The following is a 22,277-nucleotide window of genomic DNA, read 5'->3' as shown; positions in this document are numbered from 1 at the left end:
TCAGCTGTAACCGTCTCAGATCGATCTCTTTCCTCACTATCTCCCTGGGTCCCACCCCCCCATCTTACTAGTTTAAATCCTCCCAAGCAGTTCTAGCCAATCTCCCTGCCAGTATATTAGTCCCCTTCCAATTTAGGTGCAATCCATCCTTCTTGTACAGGTCACTTCTACCCCAAAAGAGATTCAAATGATCCAAAAATGTGAATCCTTCTCCCATACACCAGTGCAAAAGGTGGAAGGGAGGGAAGAGAGAGAGCGAGAGCGATATTAAGTCATGGCAGTTCCTGGGTTTTGGGAGTGGGAAGGATGTTGTGCAGTCTATGAAAATGAACTTAATGGCGACTCCTGAAGGGTGCAGGATCCTCATATGGACAATGAGATGCTGATCCTCCAGTTTTCACTGAGTCTCACTGGAGCAATGCAGCAGGTTCATGACAGAAATGTTTGCCAGGGAACATGACGCATTGAAGAGTAAGCAACTGGAAGCTCAGGATCATTTTTAAGGTCAGAACATATGTATGCTGCAAAGAAAGTATCCAAACTGTGTTTCTGTTCTCACACTTATCCGAGACCACATTGTGAGCAGTAAATACAGAAGACTAGATTAAGGGAAGTATTGGTAAATCGATACTACACCTAGGTGTCTGCGGTCTTGAATAGAGAGGAAGGAGGTGGTCGCATCTTCTGCAATTGCATGGGGAGGTGCCTTAATGGTGTAGAGAGATATTGGGGGTGAAGGAAGGTATCCTGGAGAGAAGCTCCCTGCAGAATGCTGATAAGAGGGGGAAGGGGAATATGCGTCTGGTACTGGCATTATGCTGTAGGTGACAGAAATGGCAACTTGATCTTCTGGAAGCAAAGATTGCTGGTGGAAGCTGAGGAACTGAGAATCATATTGGTGCTGGGGACAGAAGAGAAGGAGTGAGTGTAGATGTGCAGAACATTAGTCAGTTACGGCTAAGGACAATGAACCATGGTTTCAAAGGTGAGGAAAAAGGTGGAAATTTTTGATGATCCCTGTAATAAAGGTGGCATCATTAGAACAGATGCAATGGAGACCAAAGAAACTGGGGGAGAATGGAAATAGAGTCTTTACAGGAAGGAGGGTGTAAAGATGTATAGTACAGGTGGGTTTGTACTGGATATCAGTGACCAGCCAATCCCCAGAAATAAAACCAGAGATGTCGAGGAAGGGAAGAGAGCAGTCAAAGATATGGATCAGGTGAATGAGATCACAGTGGAAATTGGAAGCAAATTGATAAACTCTTCCAATTCCAAATGAGGGTGGAAGCAACAATGACATTGATACAATGGAAAGAGTTGTGGGGAGGGACCCGCATAGATTGGCACAAGACGACACCCACGATATCTTTGAAGGAAGTGAGAAAGGTTAAAGGAGAAGTTGTTCAAAGAGAGAAGGAGCATGGACAGGCAGAGGGTTATGATGGTGGTAGATGGCGATGATTCAGACTCTTTCCAGCTAGAAGAGAGAATCCCAAGAGCATCCTGGTAGGGGACAGATGTACAATCCCAGTCATATCGCAGCTCTGTTTTATTTTAATGAATTTGTGGAATTCTTTAGCACAGACAGCATAGAGGTTTTACTGTTAAATATATTCAAGATTGAGAAAGACAGATTTGCAATCAATAAGAATCAAACATTGTGGGGAAAAGAGAGTTGAGGATTATTGGATCAGCCATGATCTCAGTGACTGGGCAGAACACACTCCATGGACTAAATGGCCTACATCTATTCCTATGTCCTCTGGTCTTTCTAAATGGATACTCATTTATTTTTATTTACTGTGATTTCTGATCTAAAATAGAGCTCTGCAATGGTTGTGGTCACTAACTCGTACTTACAATAGTTTGACTGGAAGTTTATCAGACTTGTGGAGTGTTACAACCCACGAATACTGAAGAATGTAATTGTTATTTAAGATTCAATTCTTTATAATGCAGAGGTATTTGTACCAAAGTTTCAAATTAAGTGGACAGTTTTTACAAAATAGAACGTCCAAAGGAAGTATTTAAGCATTACAAAAATCCTCCACTACAAAATTATGAACCATGACTTACTCCGTACACAATAGCATCGATTAAAAACAATTCTACTGAATTATAAACATTCCTGACTTTGGAATGAGCAACAGTTTACTTATACAATGTTGTTTGGTAGCCCAGAAAATAAATAATTGTTATTTTACATTTGAAGCATTTCATCTTCTTAGTAATCTTACCTTTGCAGCTCTAGCAGCTTTAATTTTCAGCAGCATATCAACAAAGGCTACTCTTACTTTTTCTGAGTTGTCATGGAGACTGTTTTTCAGTCCAGGAAGAAGCTGCTCTAACAAGGGATGGCTCATTCTGTTATCCAAAGTAACTGGTAAACACTGTGGAACACAACAGTGACGATCTTTTCACACAAAGTATTAAGCAATTTGATACATTTACATGGCTGAAATATGAACATCGTATAATTTGTTTAAAAGTTCCATGGAGAAAAGAAAAATCCTGCTTTTAAGGTGAATTTAACAATATGCTCCCACATTATTGAATTTTGAATTTGAAGTCCTGAAACTTCCATGTTTAAATAGTTAATTGGCTCTGCAAGAACCAGAGAAATTGGTTTGTTTGTGTAATTCAGGCAAAATAGCCAGAGTGTCAAAACTGGTGCTCAACAGGCTCATGTGAAATCCTCTTGTGGCATCATGTCAGGAGAATCAATGAGGTCCTCGGAGGCGACTGTCCCCAAGGTGAAAATTGGCTAGCACAGATGCTGATTCTAGGCTTAAAAGGAGTCTCTGTGAGGTGCAGTTCCTTGCATCCTTAAAAATAGGAGCATAGGCAAAAGGAAACTGGAAGAAAATACCATCTCATACCTTAAAAACAGAACAACGAACATCAGCAGAACTTGTATCAGCAGAGAGCTCACGGAGCACAGTGGTAAGAAGTTCAGTAAGAATAGCAGCGGGAATCATCTCCCAGTATTTTGCAGCAATCCTGCATACACCAAGCACACCAGTAGAACGAACCAGAGGTTGAGGATCTTCCAAAAGACTCTACAAAAAACGTAATTAAAACATTGCAAGTTATATTTTTTTGTATGGACCATCTGTTTATCACTTGTTTCAAAACTTATTCTGTGAAGAGATATGGCAATAAAAACATAACATGCCGCAATTATGCTATCATCAAGATTTTATTTTAATTCAGGCACATATTTTGTCCATCTGAATTCCCATGTCACTTTGACACTTTGCACCCATTTACAAATCAAACCATCCTCCATTATAAGCGGCATAATAAATTATTTTCCTGCTATTTCACTCAAGAACAGTGATGGAATGCTTGGGGCATTTTTAGGATCTCCAAAGAACAGGATGATAATATGATTGAGCTGCCATTGCAATCAATCATAATTGTGATTTGATATCTATTAAAGGAAATCCTGACCAATAGACTTCATCTAAATAAATCAACTTGTTCAAAAGTATACTTACAAAAATTTCTTCAAATTGCTTTTGAATTTGAACATCTACTTCTTCATTGGCAAGTCCAGGGTCTCTTATTGGAAATGCTTCAATAAAGAGAATTGCAGCATTTGCTCTAACTTCAGAATTTCTGGCCTGAAAGAAAAAAAAACTAACTTGAGCGAAAGTAAAACATAAAATATTGCAGAAACATGGAAGGTCAGATCCTCTAAAGTACGAAGACCAGAAGTGCGTTCAATCCTGGCACTCATCTAAATAAGATTATAAATCTAATATACAGCAAACATTGTTTCAACCAGCACCTTATGAACCAGCACTCTTGATAAACCAGCAAAAATCATATTGCTCAAAATCAGAAGTTTACTGTATTATTGCGATCCCAATAATGTCCAGATAGTCAGCAGAGGATGAGAGTGAGAAGGCTCTCTTGTCCTAAGTTTTATTTAAGGCAAAGTTGCGTTATCATTTAAGTGATTTGAAGAAAGTATAACAATGTATGTAGTGTCTGCATTGCATTTCTATTACTTTGTGCGTGTTTTTCCATTGATTATGCGAATCTCTTGATCAACTGGAATATTTGACCAATTGCTACACTCCTGGTGCCATAGGTGTCGGTTAATAAAAAGTTTGTTGTTGTTGCTTCACCTCGAAGGGGACCATTTACTTCTTTCAAGGTAAAAACAATGACTGCAGATACTGAAAATCAAATACTGGATTAGTGGTGCTGGAAGAGCACAGCAGTTCAGGCAGCATCCAACGAGCAGCGAAATCAACGTTTTGGGCAAAAGCCCTTCATCAGGAATAAAGGCAGTGAGCCTGAAGTGTGGAGAGATAAGCTAGAGGAGGGTGGGGGTGGGGAGAGAGTAGCATAGAGTACAATGGGTGAGTGGGGGAGGGGATGAAGGTGATAGGTCAAGGAGGAGAGGGTGGAGTGGATAGGTGGAAAAGGAGATAGGCAGGTAGGACAAGTCAAGGAGACAGTAACTGAGCTGGAAGTTTGAAACTAGGATGAGGTGGGGGAAGGGGAAATGAGGAAGCTGTTGAAGTCCACATTGATGCCCTGGGGTTGAAGTGTTCCGAGGCGGAAGATGAGGCGTTCTTCCTCCAGGCGTTGGGTGGTGAGGGAGCGGCGGTGAAGGAGGCCCAGGACCTCCATGTCCTCGGCAGAGTGGGAGGGGGAGTTGAAATGTTGGGCCACGGGGCGGTTTGGTTGATTGGTGCGGGTGTCTCGGAGATGTTCCCTAAAGCGCTCTGCTAGGAGGCGCCCAGTCTCCCCAATGTAGAGGAGACCACATCGGGAGCAACGGATACAATAAATGATATTGGTGGATGTGCAGGTGAAACTTTGATGGATGTGGAAGGCTCCTTTAGGGCCTTGGATAGAGGTGAGGGAGGAGGTGTGGGCACAGGTTTTACAGTTCCTGCGGTGGCAGGGGAAAGTGCCAGGATGGGAGGGTGGGTCGTAGGGGGGTGTGGACCTGACCAGGTAGTCACGGAGGGAACGGTCTTTGCGGAAGGCGGAAAGGGGTGGGGAGGGAAATATATCCCTGGTGGTGGGGTCTTTTTGGAGGTGGCGGAAATGTCGATGGATGATTTGGTTGATGCGAAGGTTTGTAGGGTGGAAGGGGAGCACCAGGGGCGTTCTGTCCTTGTTACGGTTGGAGGGGTGGGGTCTGAGGGCGGAGGTGCGGGATGTGGACGAGATGCGTTGGAGGGCATCTTTAACCACGTGGGAATGGAAATTGCGGTCTCTAAAGAAGGAGGCCATCTGGTGTGTCCTATGGTGGAACTGGTCCTCCTGGGAGCAGATACGGCGGAGGCGGAGAAATTGGGAATACGGGATGGCATTTTTGCAAGAGATAGGGTGGGAAGAGGTGTAATCCAGGTAGCTATGGGAATCAGTGGGTTTGTAAAAAATGTCAGTGTCAAGTCGGTCGTCACTAATGGAGATGGAGAGGTCCAGGAAGGGGAGCGAGGTGTCAGAGATAGTCCAGGTAAATTTAAGGTCAGGGTGGAATGTGTTGGTGGAAGTTGATGAATTGCTCAACCTCCTCGCGGGAGCACGACGTGGCGCCAATGCAGTCATCAATGTAGCGGAGGAAGAGGTGGGGAGTGGTGCCGGTGTAATTACGGAAGATCAACTGTTCTACATAGCCAACAAAGAGACAGGCATAGCTGGGGCCCATACGTGTGCCCATGGCTACGCCTTTGGTCTGGAGGAAGTGGGAGGATTCAAAGGAGAAATTGTTAAGGGTGAGGACCAGTTCGGCCAAACGAATGAGAGTGTCAGTGGAAGGGTACTGTTGGGGACGTCTGGAGAGGAAAAAACGGAGGGCTTGGAGGCCCTGGTCATGGCGAATGGAGGTGTAGAGGGATTGGATATCCATGGTGAAGCTAAGGCGTTGGGGGCCAGGGAAACGGAAGTCTTGAAGGAGGTGGAGGGCATGGGTGGTGTCTCGAACGTATGTGGGGAGTTCCTGGACTAGGGGGGATAGGACAGTGTCAAGGTAGGTAGAGATGAGTTCAGTGGGGCAGGAGCATGCTGAGACAATGGGTCGGCCAGGGTGGTCAGGCTTATGGATCTTGGGAAGGAGGTAGAACCGGGCAGTGCGGGGTTCCCGGACTATGAGGTTGGAAGCTGTGGGTGGGAGATCTCCTGAGGTGATGAGGTTCTGTATGGTCTGGGAGATGATGGTTTGGTGATGGGGGGTGGGGTCATGGTCGAGGGAGCAGTAGGAAGAGGTGTTCTCGAGTTGGCGTTTGGCTTCAGCGGTGTAGAGGTCAGTGCGCCAGACTACCACTGCGCCCCCTTTATCCGCTGGCTTGATGGTGAGGTTGGGATTGGAGCAGAGGGATTGGAGGGCTGCGCGTTGAGGGTGAGAGGTTGGAGTGGGGGAGGGGGGACGACAGGTTGAGGCGGTTAATGTCCCGGTGGCAGTTGGAAATGAAGAGGTCGAGGGCAGGTAATAGGCCAGCGCGGGGTGTCCAGGTGGATGCAGTGTGTTGGAGGTGGGCGAAGGGGTCCTCGGAAGGTGGGCGGGAGTCCCGATTGTGAAAGTACGCTCGGAGGCGGAGGCGATGGAAGAATTGTTCGATGTCACGTCGTGTATTAAATTCATTGATGCGTGGACGGAGGGGGATGAAGGTGAGTCCTTTGCTGAGGACTGATCGTTCATCCTCAGTGAGTGGGAGGTCTGGAGGGATGGTGAAAACTCGGCAGGGCCGGGAGCTGGGATCTGGTGTGGGTGTGCAGCTGGGAGTGGGGTCGGAGCCAGTACCTGGAGTGGGTGTGATGGTGGGGGGAATGGGGGTGGAGGCATGAGCAGGGGTAATGTTGCCCTCGGGGTTCTGGGGTGTGGGTATAGTGACAGTGGGGTCTGTGGGGGCCGTGTCAGCAGAATGCAGGTGAGTGGCGCTGGTGGGGGTACAAGTGGTGGTGATCATGGCAGTAGGGATGGCGGGAGTCACTGAGCATGTGGCATCAGCGATGATGTGAAGGTTGGAAGTGGCTGTGGGAGTGGCCATGATGTGGGCGGAAGTGACATCATCACTCAGCGTGGGGGTGGTAGCTGCATCAGCCGCATGGCTAATGGTGTTTCAGAGGCCAGGGGAATCTTCTGGAATGTTTGAGGAGCGCTGGTTATGGAGGTGGGTGGATAAAAGTTTGTTGTACTTACAGTTTTTGATGTTTGAGATGGAATTGAAATACTGTTTGTTGAGAGTATGAATTCTCCTGAGGATGTAGTACAGAGTGGGTCCTTTGCAATTCTGAGAGAGTGTGGCCCTCAGCTGAGGCAGGGCTGACTGTAGAGAGGTTAGGTGACGGCGCATTGCTGCAAGCGTGGAGTGGAGGATCCTGAAGGAGAACTGTTGCTGGTGTTTTTGAATCTGTAGTCTGTACTGTTTGTCCTGTTCGGGTCCGAACTCTGCTGGTTTAAAGGTGGTCCGGAGTCCGTGTGGGATGGTTTCGCTGCTCGTTAGATGCTGCCTGAACTGCTGTGCTCTTCCAGCACCACTAATCCAGTATTTACTTCTTTCATCCTATTCTACTATATTCGCTTATCAGCAAATGTGGTGCCCTCCATACCAGGATTGCCAACTGCAGACTGGGTGACTGCTTTGCAGAACACCTCCATTCTCTTCATAAGCATGACCACAACCTTCTGCTTGCTTGCCATTACAATACACAACTTTGCAAGCATGCTCACATTTCCACCCTAGGCATTGTTCCATAAGCTGAAAGAGGAGCGCCTCATCTTCCATTTAGGTAGTACAGCTATCTGGACTCAACAGAGATCAGAGATCAAAACTTTCAGACTTTGTACTCTAGCCCCAGTTTTGAGTTTATTTTGTTTCATTCGAAGTCCATATCTAGTTTCCATGTTGTTACTTCTGATAAGAGCTAACCTATATCCTGTTATTAACACCTATGACTAACAACCACTTCTGGATCTATGCTTAATGCCTTCTCCACAAACACCACTTTTTAGATGATTAGATTCCCTGCACAGGCCCTCCGGCCCAACAAGTTCACACCAACCCTCCAAAGAGTAACCCACCCAGACTTATTTGCCCACATTTACCCCTGACTAATGCACCTAACATTATGGACAATCTAACATGGCTAATTCACCTGACCTGCAAATCTTTGGATTGTAGGAAGAAACCGGAGCACCCGGAGGAAACCCCGCAGACACAGGTAGAATGTGCAAATTCCACATAGACAGTCGCCCGGGGCAGGAATCAAACCAGGGTCCCTGGCGCTGTGAGGCAGCAGTGCTAGCCACTCAGCCACCATGGCACAATGCCACTTCTCCCTTTACCTTTTGTTGTGTGACATCCTTGATCTTTGATCTCCTCACCCTCTAACCTATTTCACGATCTTCCATTTTGTTTCACTTGCACAGCATTACTTTTCCACTTCCTTTTAAAAAAAGCCTTCATGGGATGTGAGCGCCACTGGCTGGCCAGCATTTATTGGCATTCTCTAGTTGCCCAATAGAAGGTGCGGCAAGCTGCCTTCTTGAACTGCTGCAATCCACATGATGTAGGTTGGACTCGTGCCATTTAAGGAGGGAATTCCAGGATTTTGATAAGCAGTGAAGGAATAGTGATATATTTCCAAGTTACGATTGTGAGTTTCTCTAGGGGGACCTTGCATATGATGATATTCCCATGGATCTGCTACTCCCGTCCTTCTAGACAGAAATGGTCAGGGGCTTAGAAGGTGTTGTTTAAGAATCATTGGTGTATTTCTGCAGTGCATCTTCCAGATAGTACACACTGCTGCTACTGAGCATTGGTAGGAGAGGAAGTGGATGCTTATAGAACATAGAACGTTACAGCACAGTAAAGGCCCTTCGGCCTTCAATGTTGCACCGACCTGTGAAATTAATCTGATGCCCATCTAACCTACACCATTCCATCATTATCCATATGTATGTCCAATGCTCATTTAAATGCCCTTAACGTCCACGGGTCTACTACTGTTGCAGGCAGGCTATTCCACACCTCCACTGCTGAGTAATAAAATGTCTGTCCTAAATCTACCCCTATCTAGAGTTCCATCTCTAGCATTTGTGAATATCACAGACAATAACGGACCAGGCACTGCTCCCTGTGATACACCAGGCTCCAGTCGGTATCTCTCCACATCGCAAACCAGCCAACGAGAAATCAAACCCAAAGTACAAAAGGAGCCCAATATATTGGTGATGGATTCCATGCCAACACACAAGTGCAGCGATGACACATCAACAAAACACACTGCAGTAAATCATCAAGCCATATTTGTGGATGCAGTGCTAATCAAGTGGGTTATTTTAAACCTGGATGGTGTCAAACTTCTTGAGCGTTTTTGGAGCTGCGCTCATCCAGGCAAGTGGAAAGTATTCCACCACACTCCTGATTTCTGCCTTGTAGATGATGAATAAGCTTTAGGGGAGGGGAGTTACTCACCTCGCTATTCCTAGCCTCTGACTTGCTCTCATAGCCGCTGCGTTTATGTGGTCGGCCAGTTGAAATTCTGGTTAATGGTATCCCCCAGGATATCCATAATTGGGTATTCAGTGATGCTAATACCATTGAATGTTAAGGGGCATTGATTATATTGCTGTCTCTTCACTTTTAATTCATTTTACAGGAAGTAAAACAAATGCTGCATACATATAAAATTATGATAGCAATTGAATGATAAACATTGGAAAAAATTAGAAAGTGTGAAGTGCTTTTAAAATATTGGAGAAATTTGTTGTATCACACATATAAAATTAGTTTTCTACAATGAGGGAGTTTTCAGTGCTAACAATTAACTTAGCGTGCCATTAAATATTCAAAATACTGTAAGTTCCCTTGGGGAAAATTAAGAGCTGTTTGGTAAAGTTAGATCAATGGGATCCAGCAGAGTTAGCCAAGTGGATACAAAATTGGCTTGACTGTAGCAGACAGGTAGTGGTGGTGGAGGGCTACTGCTCAGACTGGGGGCCTGTGACCAGTCTACATTTGGCTTACATCCCTCGAAGCCTTTCCTATTCAAGTACTGGTCAAATATATTTTAAAAGCTGTAACTGTACTTGCCTCTATCACTTCCTCTGGCAATGTGTCACAAGGATTGGTGCTGGGTCCATTGTTTTTTGACATTAACATAAAGCAATTTGGATAAGAATATAGGAAGCATGGTTAGTGAGTTTGCAAATGACACCAAAATTGGTAGTGAGATAATCAGCTTCATTGTCCACAATGGGATTTAATCAACCAGGCCAATGGACCGAGGAATGGCAGATGGATTTTAATTCAGATAAATAAGAGGTGTTGCATTTTGGTAAGCAAACCAGGGCAGGACTTATACAGTTAATGGTAGGGTCCTGAAGATTGTTGTCAAACAGGGTTCAGATACATAGTTTCTTGAAAGTGACGTTACAAGTGAAGTTATAAGGAGACCTTGGATAGGCTGGGATTATTTTCCCTGGATGGTAGGAGGTTGAAGGGTGACCTTATAGAGGGTTATAAAATCATGAGAGACTTGGATATGGTGAACCTCAAAGATCTTTCCCCTAGGTAAGGGGAGTTCAAAACTAGAGTGCACAGGTTTAAGGTAAGAGGGGAAAGATTTAAAAGGGACCTGAGGGGCAACTTGCTCACAGAAAGGAAGGTGCATAAATGGAATTAACTGCCAGAGGAAGTAATAGAGGCATGTACAGTTACAACTCTTAAAATATATTTGAACAGGTACATGAATAGGAAAAGCTGAGAGGGATAAGAGCCAAATGTAGACAAACAAGACTAGTTCAGTTTAGAAAATCTGGTCAGAATAGACCAAGTTGGACCAAAGAGTCTGCTTCCATGCTGTATGACTCTATGAACTCCAGAACATTAGTTTATGTGAAAGTGTGGATTCACTACCAGAAGGATCAGATTTTATGGTTTAACTGCACATGATATCAGTTTCAGAAGTGCAATGCTGCCAAACTGTGACAGTTTTGCTGCAATAACTACAGCTAGATCTGGACCATTATTTCCATTATGAGGCTGAATCATTTTTATGAAAAGAGAACGCATTAATTATGAGCAAGGGAATGGTCTGATCTCAAATCTATTAATAGTGTACTGTATATTGACAGCCCTATATTGTATACTGTCCTTTAGGGAAGGAAAGTGTCATCCTTACCTGGTCTGGCACAGATGTGACTTCAGCTTTATAGCAATGTTGGTGACTCTTACTTATCCTTTGGGCAATTAGGGCAATAAAGGCAATAAATGCTGGCCTAGCCAATGATGCCCTCATGCCACAAATGAATAAAATGAAGTTAAAATATTACTGATCCCTAAAATGTCAGAATATTCTTACCCACCCACAACTTTGGAGCAGATTTCAGAATTAGGCTTGGGTGTTCACTCTCATTTAGATTATATAATAATGGACAACACTGAATATTTGCAATGTTTTCTTTGTTTAAATTCACTCCAACAATTTTATAAAATCATTAAATATCGAAAAGAGTCTTCATTTGTTAAAACATTCTTTAAAAATGTCCTCAAAGTTCCTTCTTTAGAATGAATGAAGGAATAAGAGTAATGTGTCAATAATTTATCCTAAAAAAAAGTTACAGTAGTACCTTCAGTCCTCTCCATAGAATAGGCTGGTACAAACGATGCAACATTTCATCAACCCCCTGTCGCAGTTTTTGTTGATGGAAGTAACTTAACAACTGCAAAGATAATTTCAAAAATTGTTAAGAGCTACAATTTAGGCTTCTCAAAAATCTTGATTCATGCTGACAGCTAAAGACAAGTCTACAACCAGGCCAATCCACAAAAACAAAGTCTCTTCAAGAAAGTTTCTGAACTCAATCTTTTGCCAACAGTCAAAAGAAACTATAGAAGATAATACAAGGAAAAATTCACAGCTACCAACACAGACAACTAAATTTATCGAATGAGAAATGACATGCACTGCAGTACTTTCTGCATTGTTTACAATACTCTATAGGTCAAGTGTTTGCACCATGGAGGCCATGGATAAAATGTTAAAACCACCCTTAATTCATCACTTACATCAAAGGACCTGCAGCAAGTAAAAAGTAAAACAAATGAGGAACATTTATCTCTAGTGTACCAGTTTCATGAATATTATAATTGCAATTTGTAACTGCATCAATAGAAAAATCTATCATAATGTGGTGGACAACCATCAAAAAAATCTTTTTCATTAACTTAACATTACTTAAAATTACACATACCTCTCGCACTTTTGAATGGACTGGGGAATTCCTTGGAAGGTGAACTCCATGATGCATAAAATCCTGGATACAATTATATTCAATAGTCTAGAGGAAAGGGAAAATATTTCAGGGTTATACACGCAATCACCTAATTTTGCAGTTATTTTGTGATGATGTAAAATGGACTAATGATACGTGAACGTTAAAATTTTCCATAGATATTTCCCGCATAGCAATGAATCTAAAATTCAGTTTTAGTTTAAAATAAATTATTGATAAAGCTCATCACATTTTAATAAACAAACAATCTGCAACAACGATTGATTATTTGGTGGTTAACTGCTGTCTCATTGTGCCAGGTACTCAATTCAATTTCACTTTTGGGCTACTGTCTGTGCAAACTCCACACATTCGCCCAGTGTCTGTGTGGGTTTCCTCCAGGTGCTCCAGTAACCTCTCAGTCCAAAAACGTGTAGGTTAGGCGGATTGGCCCTGACAAATTGCGCATAGTGTCCAGGAATGTGTACGTTGGATGGATTAGCCATGGGAAATGTAGAGATACAGGGGTAGGGCAGGGGGGTGAATCTGGGTTGGATGCTCTTTGGAGAATCAATGTGGACTTGTTGGGCCAAATGGCCTGCTTCCACATTGTAGAGATTTTATGACAATCTAAGTGAATGCGGTATGCTAAAGTGCATGAATATTAGTTAATAAAAATTGTTGTGACGTGTTTGTTTGATTGCAAATATTAATAGCAACATAAAAATAAAAAAAATTGAAACAGGAACATGGTATGTTACTCTCCCCACTATTTAAAACTCGCTTTTTTAATGGTTCAACATCTTTGATTTCAACAGATTAACCCTATTTTCTGTTTGAGTAGGTTTTTTTTAATTGGGAGTATAGTAGAAGAAACTATTAAAAGTAATGCAACTGTTCCTTCAAGGTTTTCTGTGTATTCTGTTTATTTGCATTGTGAAAGCTGAAATAAGAGCAGAAGTAGGATATCCACCTCAAGCTAGCTCTGTGATTTGAGAATATAATCGCTGATCTGTTTGTAGCCTCAACTAAACATTTCTGTCAACACCATTACCCTTGAGTCTCACAATGATAAACTGCTTATAACCTTATCTCTTGAAATGTAGAAACACAATTAGGTCATTCTCCTTATTGAGTCTGTTTTGCCATTCAGTTAGATCAAGTCCTCATCAAACTTCATGAAACCTTTGCACAAACCTGTTGATCCCAAACTTGAGAAATTCCGACTGATTCCCTCTATTCTGCCCGAAACATTTACATATTACAAAAAAAAGAGACACCAACACAGATTCTTGCAGAACACCACTGATCAAACACTTCCAATCAGAAAAACACCCCTCTGAAATGATCTTCTATGACCAAGCCACTTTACAAACTCATCCAGGATCTCATGTTACTTAATCTTTTGGAGCAGCCTACCAGGAGGGAACTTGTCAAATGGTTTACTAAGTCCAAGTAAACAACATCCATTATCCTACCCTCAATCATCTTCATCGCTTCCTAAAAAAATCTCAATTAAATTAGAAAAACAGAATGTCCCCCTCACAAAGCCAAGATGACTATCCCTAATAAGTCCATTATTTTCCAAATGCAAGTAAACCCTGTTCCTAAGAATCTTCACCAATAATGCCCCAATTACTGATGCAAGGGTCATCGGCCTATAATTTCCTGGATTATCCCTGTTGCCTTTCTTAAATAAAAAAAAGACATTGGCCATTCTCTAGTCTTCCGGGATCTCTCCTGTGGCTAAAGAGGATACAAATTTTGCCATCAAGACCCTAGCAATCTCCTCCCTTGCCTGCTTCAGTATTCTGGGAAAGATTCCATCAGACCTAGGGGCTTTATCTATTTTAATGTTTTCCTTCTTAATATCAATATGCCCTAGAATATCCACAGATCCCCCCCTAATCTTAATCTCTTAGAATTAAAAGTACTCACCTTCAGAAACATTCCAGATGCCTTTTTCCAAGCTCTAAAATATATCTCAGCTACATAGGTCATGATGGACCTACAGGCAAAAATTTAATCACAAGCTTCATCATTAAGAGTTAATCATAACAGAATAAGAAAAGCAAAGTCTGCAAAGTCCTGATACTTAAGCATTGATTCAGTGCTTTAAAACTCCTATCAGACAACAGGACAATCCTGAAATTCACAAGCCATCCCTGGAATTAATTGCAGTCGGACAAGGCTCAGAATTGGAATATAGGGAAAAACAGAGCTAAGCACAAAGCTAAAGTTAGGCATATCCATGTAAAAAAAAAAGTGATTATAGCTGCATCTCTATCATTTGTGCAGATTGATTACCAGAGGTGAGGGTGCACATAGTTGTCAAACCTGAGCAATAAAGCCATTATGAAATGGCAAGTTCAGCATAAAGAGAGCATAACATCACAAACAAAATAAAAATAATCCAGTCAGTTAGCAAAAAATAGCGTATGAACTCTAAGCTAGAATACTATCTTTGGTTCCAGCATTACATAAGAAAGACGTAATATAAGACGTGCAGTAGTGTTTCCAAGAATGAGGAACTTCAGTTTTGGGGATCAAAGAAATTCTAATGTTCATGCCCATGGGCCAAACACTGGAAAGTCTGATTAGAGTAGATAGGCCCGGACAAATAAGATGAGAGGGCTAGTTCTGTGTTACCTGTTTCTGACTCTTAACTGAGACTGTAATGCTTGGAGAGGACAAAACTAAGCTGAAACCTGAGAGAAGTTTTCAAAATGATGAGAAGCTGGAGAGATTGAGAAAAATTGCTCCCGCTCATAAAAGAAACAAGAAGAAGAGGGCAGCACAATGGGTCAGTGGTTAGCACTGCCCCATCACAGCGCCAGGGACCCGGGTTCGATTCCAGCCTTCGGCGTCTGTCTGCGTGGGTTTCCTCCGGCTACTCCAGTTTCCTCTCACAATCCAAAGATAAGCAGGTTGGGTGAACTGGCCAAGCTAAGTTGCATTGCCCAGTGTTCAGGGATGTATGGATTAGGTGCTTGATTCAGGGGTAAATGTAGGGAAATGGGTCTGGGTGGGATGCTTTTCGGAGGGTTGGCGTGAACTTGTTGGCTGAAGAGCCTGCTTTCACACAATAGGGATTCGAATTTTAATTCATTAAAAAAAAGGGCACAGATTTAAAGTGATCCACAAAAAAAGCAAGGTTGAAGTTAGGAAAACCTTTTCATTGAGAGTTAGGGTATAGAATGCAATATCTAGTAGTGTGGTAGAGGGAGGTTCAATTGAAGTATTCAAGAGTGCAGTGGATGATTATATGGCTGGAAATAAAGGTGCAAGGGTATTTTAAAAACTGGTAATGATGTTTCTTTAACCAGCACATGTCGGCTTGATGGGCAAACAACCACCTTTGTGTCATAACACTTCTGTGACTATGACACTTTTTAAACTAATTACCTAGTCCTTAAACTTTATTTGCAAGCACTTAAAAAGTAATCTAATAATTGACCAAATGATTTGGCTGGATATTCTGAACTCCCTAAACAGAAGATCACTACATAAATCAAAAGTTTCACTCACATTCCTACATTTAAATTAACTCAGTGCATGCTTTTCTTGCCTAAACCCCATGCCCTAATTACTTTGTTCATACTTAGGAAAGACATGTAGCTGGTTCTTAATGGTGTCATGGATCATCTTGATGAATTCCACATCCCAGCTAAACAAAAAACTTAAAAATCGCCTTCCCTGAAAAGAAGAAAGGAGCAGTATAAATTCACAACAAAAAAAATTTGCATTTATACAAAGCTTTATACACAACCAGATCACCCCAATGTGCCTTAAAACAAAAGTACTTTAGAATAAGAACAAAACAATGTCGGTGAAGATCTGAAATTAAAAGCAAAGCACTGGAAAAACTCAACAAATCCGGTAACACCTGTGAAAAAAAGAGGTCCAGTGTAAACATTGAGCCCAAGTACTCTTCTTTGGAGCTGAAGAGACATCATGGCTTGTTTGCTTCAGAAGGGGGCTTGTGGTTGGAGTTGGAAGAGTAGGGCAAGAAACATCGCAATGGAGGACAGAGTTTATGGCTTATTATTATTCGTCACTTCTGCTGAAGGAAATGTGGCAGTCAATTTGCTACTGATGAGATTCAGTTCTAATAAAAGATTAATCAACCAGAAACATGAACTGTTTCTCTCCAGAGATGCTGATTTCTCTGCTTTTCTACCTTCTTTTAAAAATAAATTGCTGCCTGTGGGAGCACAGCTGAATATCACGTTTGAAAAATGGCATCTTAAACACTAGTGCACAGAAGATGGGTTGTGCTCAAGGCCTAAATTAGAACTTGAACCAGTGTCTCAGAAGTGAAAAAAGGTGTGATTTGGATTTTATTCATTAGATATGGGCACCACTGTCCATCCCTATTTCCCCCAAGAGCAGTTAAGAGTCAATCACATTCCTGTGGTCTGGAGTCACATGTTGGTCAGACCCTGTAAGGATGGCAGTTTCACACCCGAAAGGACATTAGTGAACCAAGTGGGATTTTCCCCCATCAATGGATTAATGGTCAGCATTAGGCTCTTAATTACACTTTTTTATTGAATTGAAATCTGCCGTGGTTAGATATAAACCAGAGGCCCCAGAACATTACCTGGGTCTCTTAGATTAACAGTCCAGCAATCGCCTCCCCATGATTGAATACTTTCTTTTGTCTTTGTGTCAAAGAAAAGTGATCTCATCCTGAAAGTTATTGTGAAGGCAAAACTGCCATAAGCATACAGTTTCCAAACTGTATGTTCTTTTTATATAATTGCAATCATCTAGCTTAGCTAGCTGGATCTTAAAGCATCATTCATTTGTATTTAAGCTTAAACACAAGTTACTTTGAAATACTGAGTCAGTATGGCTTCAAGGGAAGGTCACATCTGATAAACCTGTTAGAACTTTTGAGATGGTAATGAGCATTTAGACAAAGGAGAGCTATTGGGCATGATCTATTTATATTTCCGGAAGGCCTTTGACAAGATAGATAGGCTCTTGATTGGTAAAGTTATCAAGGCATACGGGAAGATGGCACGAAAATGGGGTTTAGAAACATATCAGGCATGATCAAATGGTGGAGTGGACTGCTTGGTCTGAATGACTTAATTCTGCTCTTATATCTTATGGTCTCATAATTACAGCAAAGCTTGCTTTCAAAGGCATTCTTTGTAAAGGCACACGACAAAAACATTGAATATTACAGAAAGTGATAAAATTCAATTTCTCTCCATACGATATGTTTCAGTCTGAGGTAACTTATTATAATTTCAACATTGAATGTATACTGTGAATATCAACAATGTCAAACATTTAGAAAGGGGGTTCTCCAGTTTTCCAGCTCTCAGTGTACTATGGCTGAGAGGCAGAGGGCAGCAACTTCCCCAATGCACCCTTGTGGCGACTGCCCAAAGCATTACTACATTTCTCAGCACTGAGCCTACACTTTGGAATGTGCCACTTTGCAAAACTGGGTCAAGAACAAAATGTTACAGTGGACAACCAGTAAAGTTCACGAAAATCAATGAGTGCTTTTCACTGTTGAATGGTCCTCCAGACACTGCTGACCCTTACCTCGTGTGTTCTTAGAACAGCACATGCAGAACAGTGTCAATGGAGCTGCTACGGCTGAATCCCTTCAAAAACCACTGCACCGCTCTCCAAATTTTGTTGTCCACCTATGGATACAGTCTCTTTCCCAACTTCAAGATAAACACACAAATATGGGGTGAGATTCCAAGCATGAAGAAAGGATTGACAGGATGGGCCTTCCTTACCGTCAGCCAAGTATTCCTTGACGCTAGCTTGAAAGTTCTTATGACTATGCAATCTATGAAATGATTTTGCTTAGGGAACTATCCAAAGGAATCTTCCATCTACTTTTCCTGAAGGACCTAAAGGGTGTCATGTGTAGAACACTCTTTGATGGACTGGCAGTCAAACATGCCCTCCTGCAAATATTGTCCGTATGTTTTAGGTAGGATTCCATAGTACAAAAGCTTGAGGTGTTTTACAAAAATGTGGTCAGACCCACCCTTCATTACATCAAAAACAGACAGCACCTCAGCATAGAAATTACCCTTATGGTCGCATGCCAAGTATTCGTGTACAGCTTGATATAGCCACACAGAGGTAGCCGTTAGAATGAGGACAGTATCGGAAATCTCTTAGCTAAAGGTTTGTTAATCATGACCTTGTAAACTAAAGTTACTTTCAATTCCTACATGGACCAAAGGATGGTACAGATAATTGCCACAACTCAACTGAGTAACAGATCAGACATGCATCATGTACTGCAACACAACGAATGGCTTGTATTTGACAACCAGGTTCTTACACTAAATTGAGGGGGAACATGGTGCTCAGATGCCAAATTTGTTTTGTTTTAAAATTGCAACTTTTCCTTCTGGTTCCTAGTGCATGCCCCAATCTCTATGAACCACATTCTCATCATCTTCAAGTATGACATCCTGACAATGATCGGGACAAAGGATCAGTCAGGTCAGTTCCAAACAAATATGGTTTTACTTGTGCCACAATTCATCTTGAATGTTCCTCAGCAATTCAACTGGTCACAGATCTCATCTAGAAAGAGGTATAAAGTTGAAGTTTGTCTTCCTGACTTATAATACTATAATGTGTACCAAACACATCATCCCTCTCAGTCAGAATTTCAAAAGGAGGTCCATCCATGACACCCTGATCTTCATGCACTGCAAATAGCCCTCCTGCCCTAAACCCCACACATATCACCTTCCCATACAATCACAGAAGGAGTAAAGTTTGCCCTTTTATCTCTTCCACCTTCACTCTCCAAAATGCCCAAAACAACTTTGAGGTAAGGCAACAATTTGCTTGTACTTCTTTCAATCCATACTGATTTTGCTATTTACAATGCAGTTTCGTCTACATTGGAAAGAACAAAGACTGACTGACTGACTGCTTTGTGGAACACCTCTGGTCTATCAACCAGTAAGAATAATGCCAGCCTTCCAGTTGCTTGCCATTTCAATATACCATCGTGATCTCATGATAACATTTCCATCCCAGACTTGCTGCAATATTATAGCAAAGCTGAACACAAGCTGAAGGAATAGTAGCTCACTTTCTGCTGAGACAATTTACAACCTTCAGGACTGAACACGGAGTTCAATAGACAATAGGTGTAGGAGAAGGCCATTCTGCCCTTCGAGCCTGCACCACCATTCATTATGATCATGGCTGATCATCCTCAATCAGTATCTGTTCCTGCCTTATCTCCGATAACCCTTGATTCCACTTTCCTTGAGAGCTCTATCCAACTCTTTCTTAAACGAATCCAGAGACTGGGCCTCCACTGCCTTCTGAGGCAGAGCATTCCACACACCCACCACTCTGGGTGAAGAAGTTTCTCCTTATCTCTGTCCTAAATGGCCTACCCCCTATTTTTAAGCAGTGTCCTTTGGTTCGGCACTCACCCATCAGTGGAAACATGTTTCCTGCCTCCAGAGTGTCCAATCCTTTAATAATCTTATACGTCTCAATGAGATCCCCTCTCAGTCTTCTATACTCAAGGGTATACAAGCCCAGTCACTCCAATCTTTCAACATAAGATAGTCCCGCCATTCCAGGAATTGACCTCATGAACCTACACTGCACTCCCTCAATAGCCAGAATGTCTTTCCTCAAATTTGGATACCAGAACTGCACACAATATTCCAGGTGCGGTCTCGCCACGGCCCTGTACAGCTGCAGAAGAACCTCTTTGCTCCTATACTCTTGTTATGAAGGCCAGCATGCTATTAGCTTTCTTTACTACCTGCTGTACTTGCATGCTTACCTTCATTGACTGGTGTACAAGAACACCCTTTGTTCTGCCCCTTTACCTAACTTGACTCCATTTAGGTAGTAATCTGCCTTCCTGTTCTTGCCACCAAAATGGATAACCATACATTTATCCATATTAAACTGCATCTGCCAAGCATCTGTCCACTCACCTAACCTGTCCAAGTCACCCTGTAATCTCCTGACATCCTCCTCACATTTCACCCCGCCACCCAGCTTTGTATCATCAGCAAATTTGCTAATGTTACTATTAATACCATCTTCTATATCATTAATATATATTGTAAAAAGCTGCAGCCCCAACACTAATCCCTGCGGTACCCCACTGGTCACCGCCTGCCATTCCAAAAGGGAGCAGTTTATCACTACTGTTTCCTGTCGGCCAATCAATTTTCAATCCAAGTCAGTACTTTGCCCCCAATACCATGTGCCCTAATTTTGCTCACTAACCTCCTATGTGGGACTTTATCAAAGGCTTTCTGAAAGTCCAGGTACACTATATCCACTGGATCTCCCTTGTCCATCTTCAGAGTTACATCCTCAAAAAATTCAAGCATGATTTCCCCTTCATAAATCCATGAAGAGTCTGACCTATCCTGTTACTGCTATCCAGATGTGTCGTAATTTCATCCTTTATAATAGACTCCAGCATCTTTCCCACCACGGAGGTCAGACTAACTGGTCTATAATTTCCTGCTTTCTCTCTCGCTCCTTTCTTAAAAAGTGGTACAACATTAGCCACCCTCCAATCCGCAGGAACTGATCCTGAATCTATCGAACTCTGGAAAATAATCACCAACGCATCCACGATTTCTAGAGCCACCTCCTTCAGTACCCTGGGATTTATCAGCCTTCAGACCTAACAGTCTCTCCAACACCAATTCCTGGCAAATATAAATTCCCTTCAGTTCAGGTCCTTCAGCCACTGTTACCTCAGGGAGATTGCTTGTGTCTTCCCCAGTGAACACAGATCTGAAGTAACAATTCAATTCTTCTGCCATTTCTTTGTTCCCTGTAAAATATTCCCCTGTTTCTGTCTTCAAGGGCCCAATTTTAGTCTTAACCATTTTTTCCCTTTCACATACCTAAAAAAGCTTTTATTATCCTCCTTTATATTTTTGGCCTTCAACACCTTCAGAGCATGAACATTGTCCACCATTTAGTTTTCACCCCCTTTTCCCCTTCCAATATCTTGATGGCACGTGTTTGCTCTCAGGAGAGTTTTGACCCATATTATACTATTCACACCCATCATGCCCCTGAACCTCTTTTGCTACTATTAATATTCCTTTTTGTCTGTTGTTCTGGGTACCTTCACTATCTTTTCCACTTTCTCCCCCTTTGTCAATAACATAAAAGCCATCATTTTCCAGTCTCTTCAATTCTGAAGAACAGTCATTGGATTTGAAACATTAACTCTCTTTCTCACTCCACAGATGAAACAAGACCCATTGAATTTCTTCAACATTTTCTGTTTTTATTTCAGATCTTCAGCACCCACAATATTTTACTTTTATTGTTGCAGACAATAACAATTGCATCCAAATACAAGTGTCTTAAAATGCGAAGTCAATGACATGTCATCCTTTGAGACATTAACAAAGGCAAGATATCTACCTTTGAGCAAAGACCAATACTCGTTGCTATTGTGTATGACTCACAATTTAAAATAGTTTGTTTCCCTGATTTACTTCGAACCCATACACAATTTTGCAGAAGAATAAATTCTATGCAGAACCTTTAAGAATTAAAACAGCTTTTATTGCAGGATGAAAATTAGATGATCAGTGTAATGGGTCTCAGATGACTAAACCATAAAGTTAAAATGTGGCAGAATTTATGATTAGAATGCACAACATACACATTGCTACTGTCCAATCATAAACTGAGACTGATCAATAACAAATACCTATCAGTAGCACTCCTGGTAGAGACAAAATACTATGGAACATATGCATGTTCATTTCTTTAATTAGTTGGGGTATGGCTGCCACTCTGGAGGCTTAGGAGAGAGTTGGAGAGTGGAGAAGAGGTTTACAAGGATATTGCCTGTATTGGAGTGCATTAGCTATAAGGAGAGGTTTGACAAACTTGGACTGTTTTGTTCAAGTGTCAAAGGCTGATGGGCAACCTGATGGAAGTATATAAAATTAATCAGAAGCATGGAAAGGATGAAGAGGTGGAGTCTTTTTAGACACTCACACAAACA

At 42.0% G+C, this 22,277-nt stretch overlaps 1 protein-coding gene across 2 annotated transcripts in view; it reads right to left on the bottom strand.

Annotated features, from left to right (window-relative positions):
• ncapg2 (non-SMC condensin II complex, subunit G2) overlaps positions 1-22,277 on the bottom strand; it is a 99,974-nt gene that overhangs the window by 58,289 nt on the left and 19,408 nt on the right. For both annotated transcript variants that reach the window (XM_072576201.1, XM_072576202.1), the window contains exons 7-13: positions 15,855-15,949; positions 14,192-14,261; positions 12,233-12,319; positions 11,609-11,701; positions 3,504-3,629; positions 2,883-3,062; positions 2,241-2,393 (exon numbers count right to left, since the gene is read on the bottom strand). In XM_072576201.1, the coding sequence (XP_072432302.1) occupies positions 2,241-2,393; positions 2,883-3,062; positions 3,504-3,629; positions 11,609-11,701; positions 12,233-12,319; positions 14,192-14,261; positions 15,855-15,949 (804 nt within the window). The remainder of the gene's footprint in view (positions 1-2,240; positions 2,394-2,882; positions 3,063-3,503; positions 3,630-11,608; positions 11,702-12,232; positions 12,320-14,191; positions 14,262-15,854; positions 15,950-22,277) is intronic.

The sequence above is a fragment of the Chiloscyllium punctatum genome, chromosome 8 (assembly GCF_047496795.1).
Source record: "Chiloscyllium punctatum isolate Juve2018m chromosome 8, sChiPun1.3, whole genome shotgun sequence".
Taxonomy (NCBI): Eukaryota; Metazoa; Chordata; class Chondrichthyes; order Orectolobiformes; family Hemiscylliidae; genus Chiloscyllium; species Chiloscyllium punctatum.
Note: the sequence above shows the minus strand (reverse complement) of the source record. Positions and strands in the feature narration are given on the sequence as shown.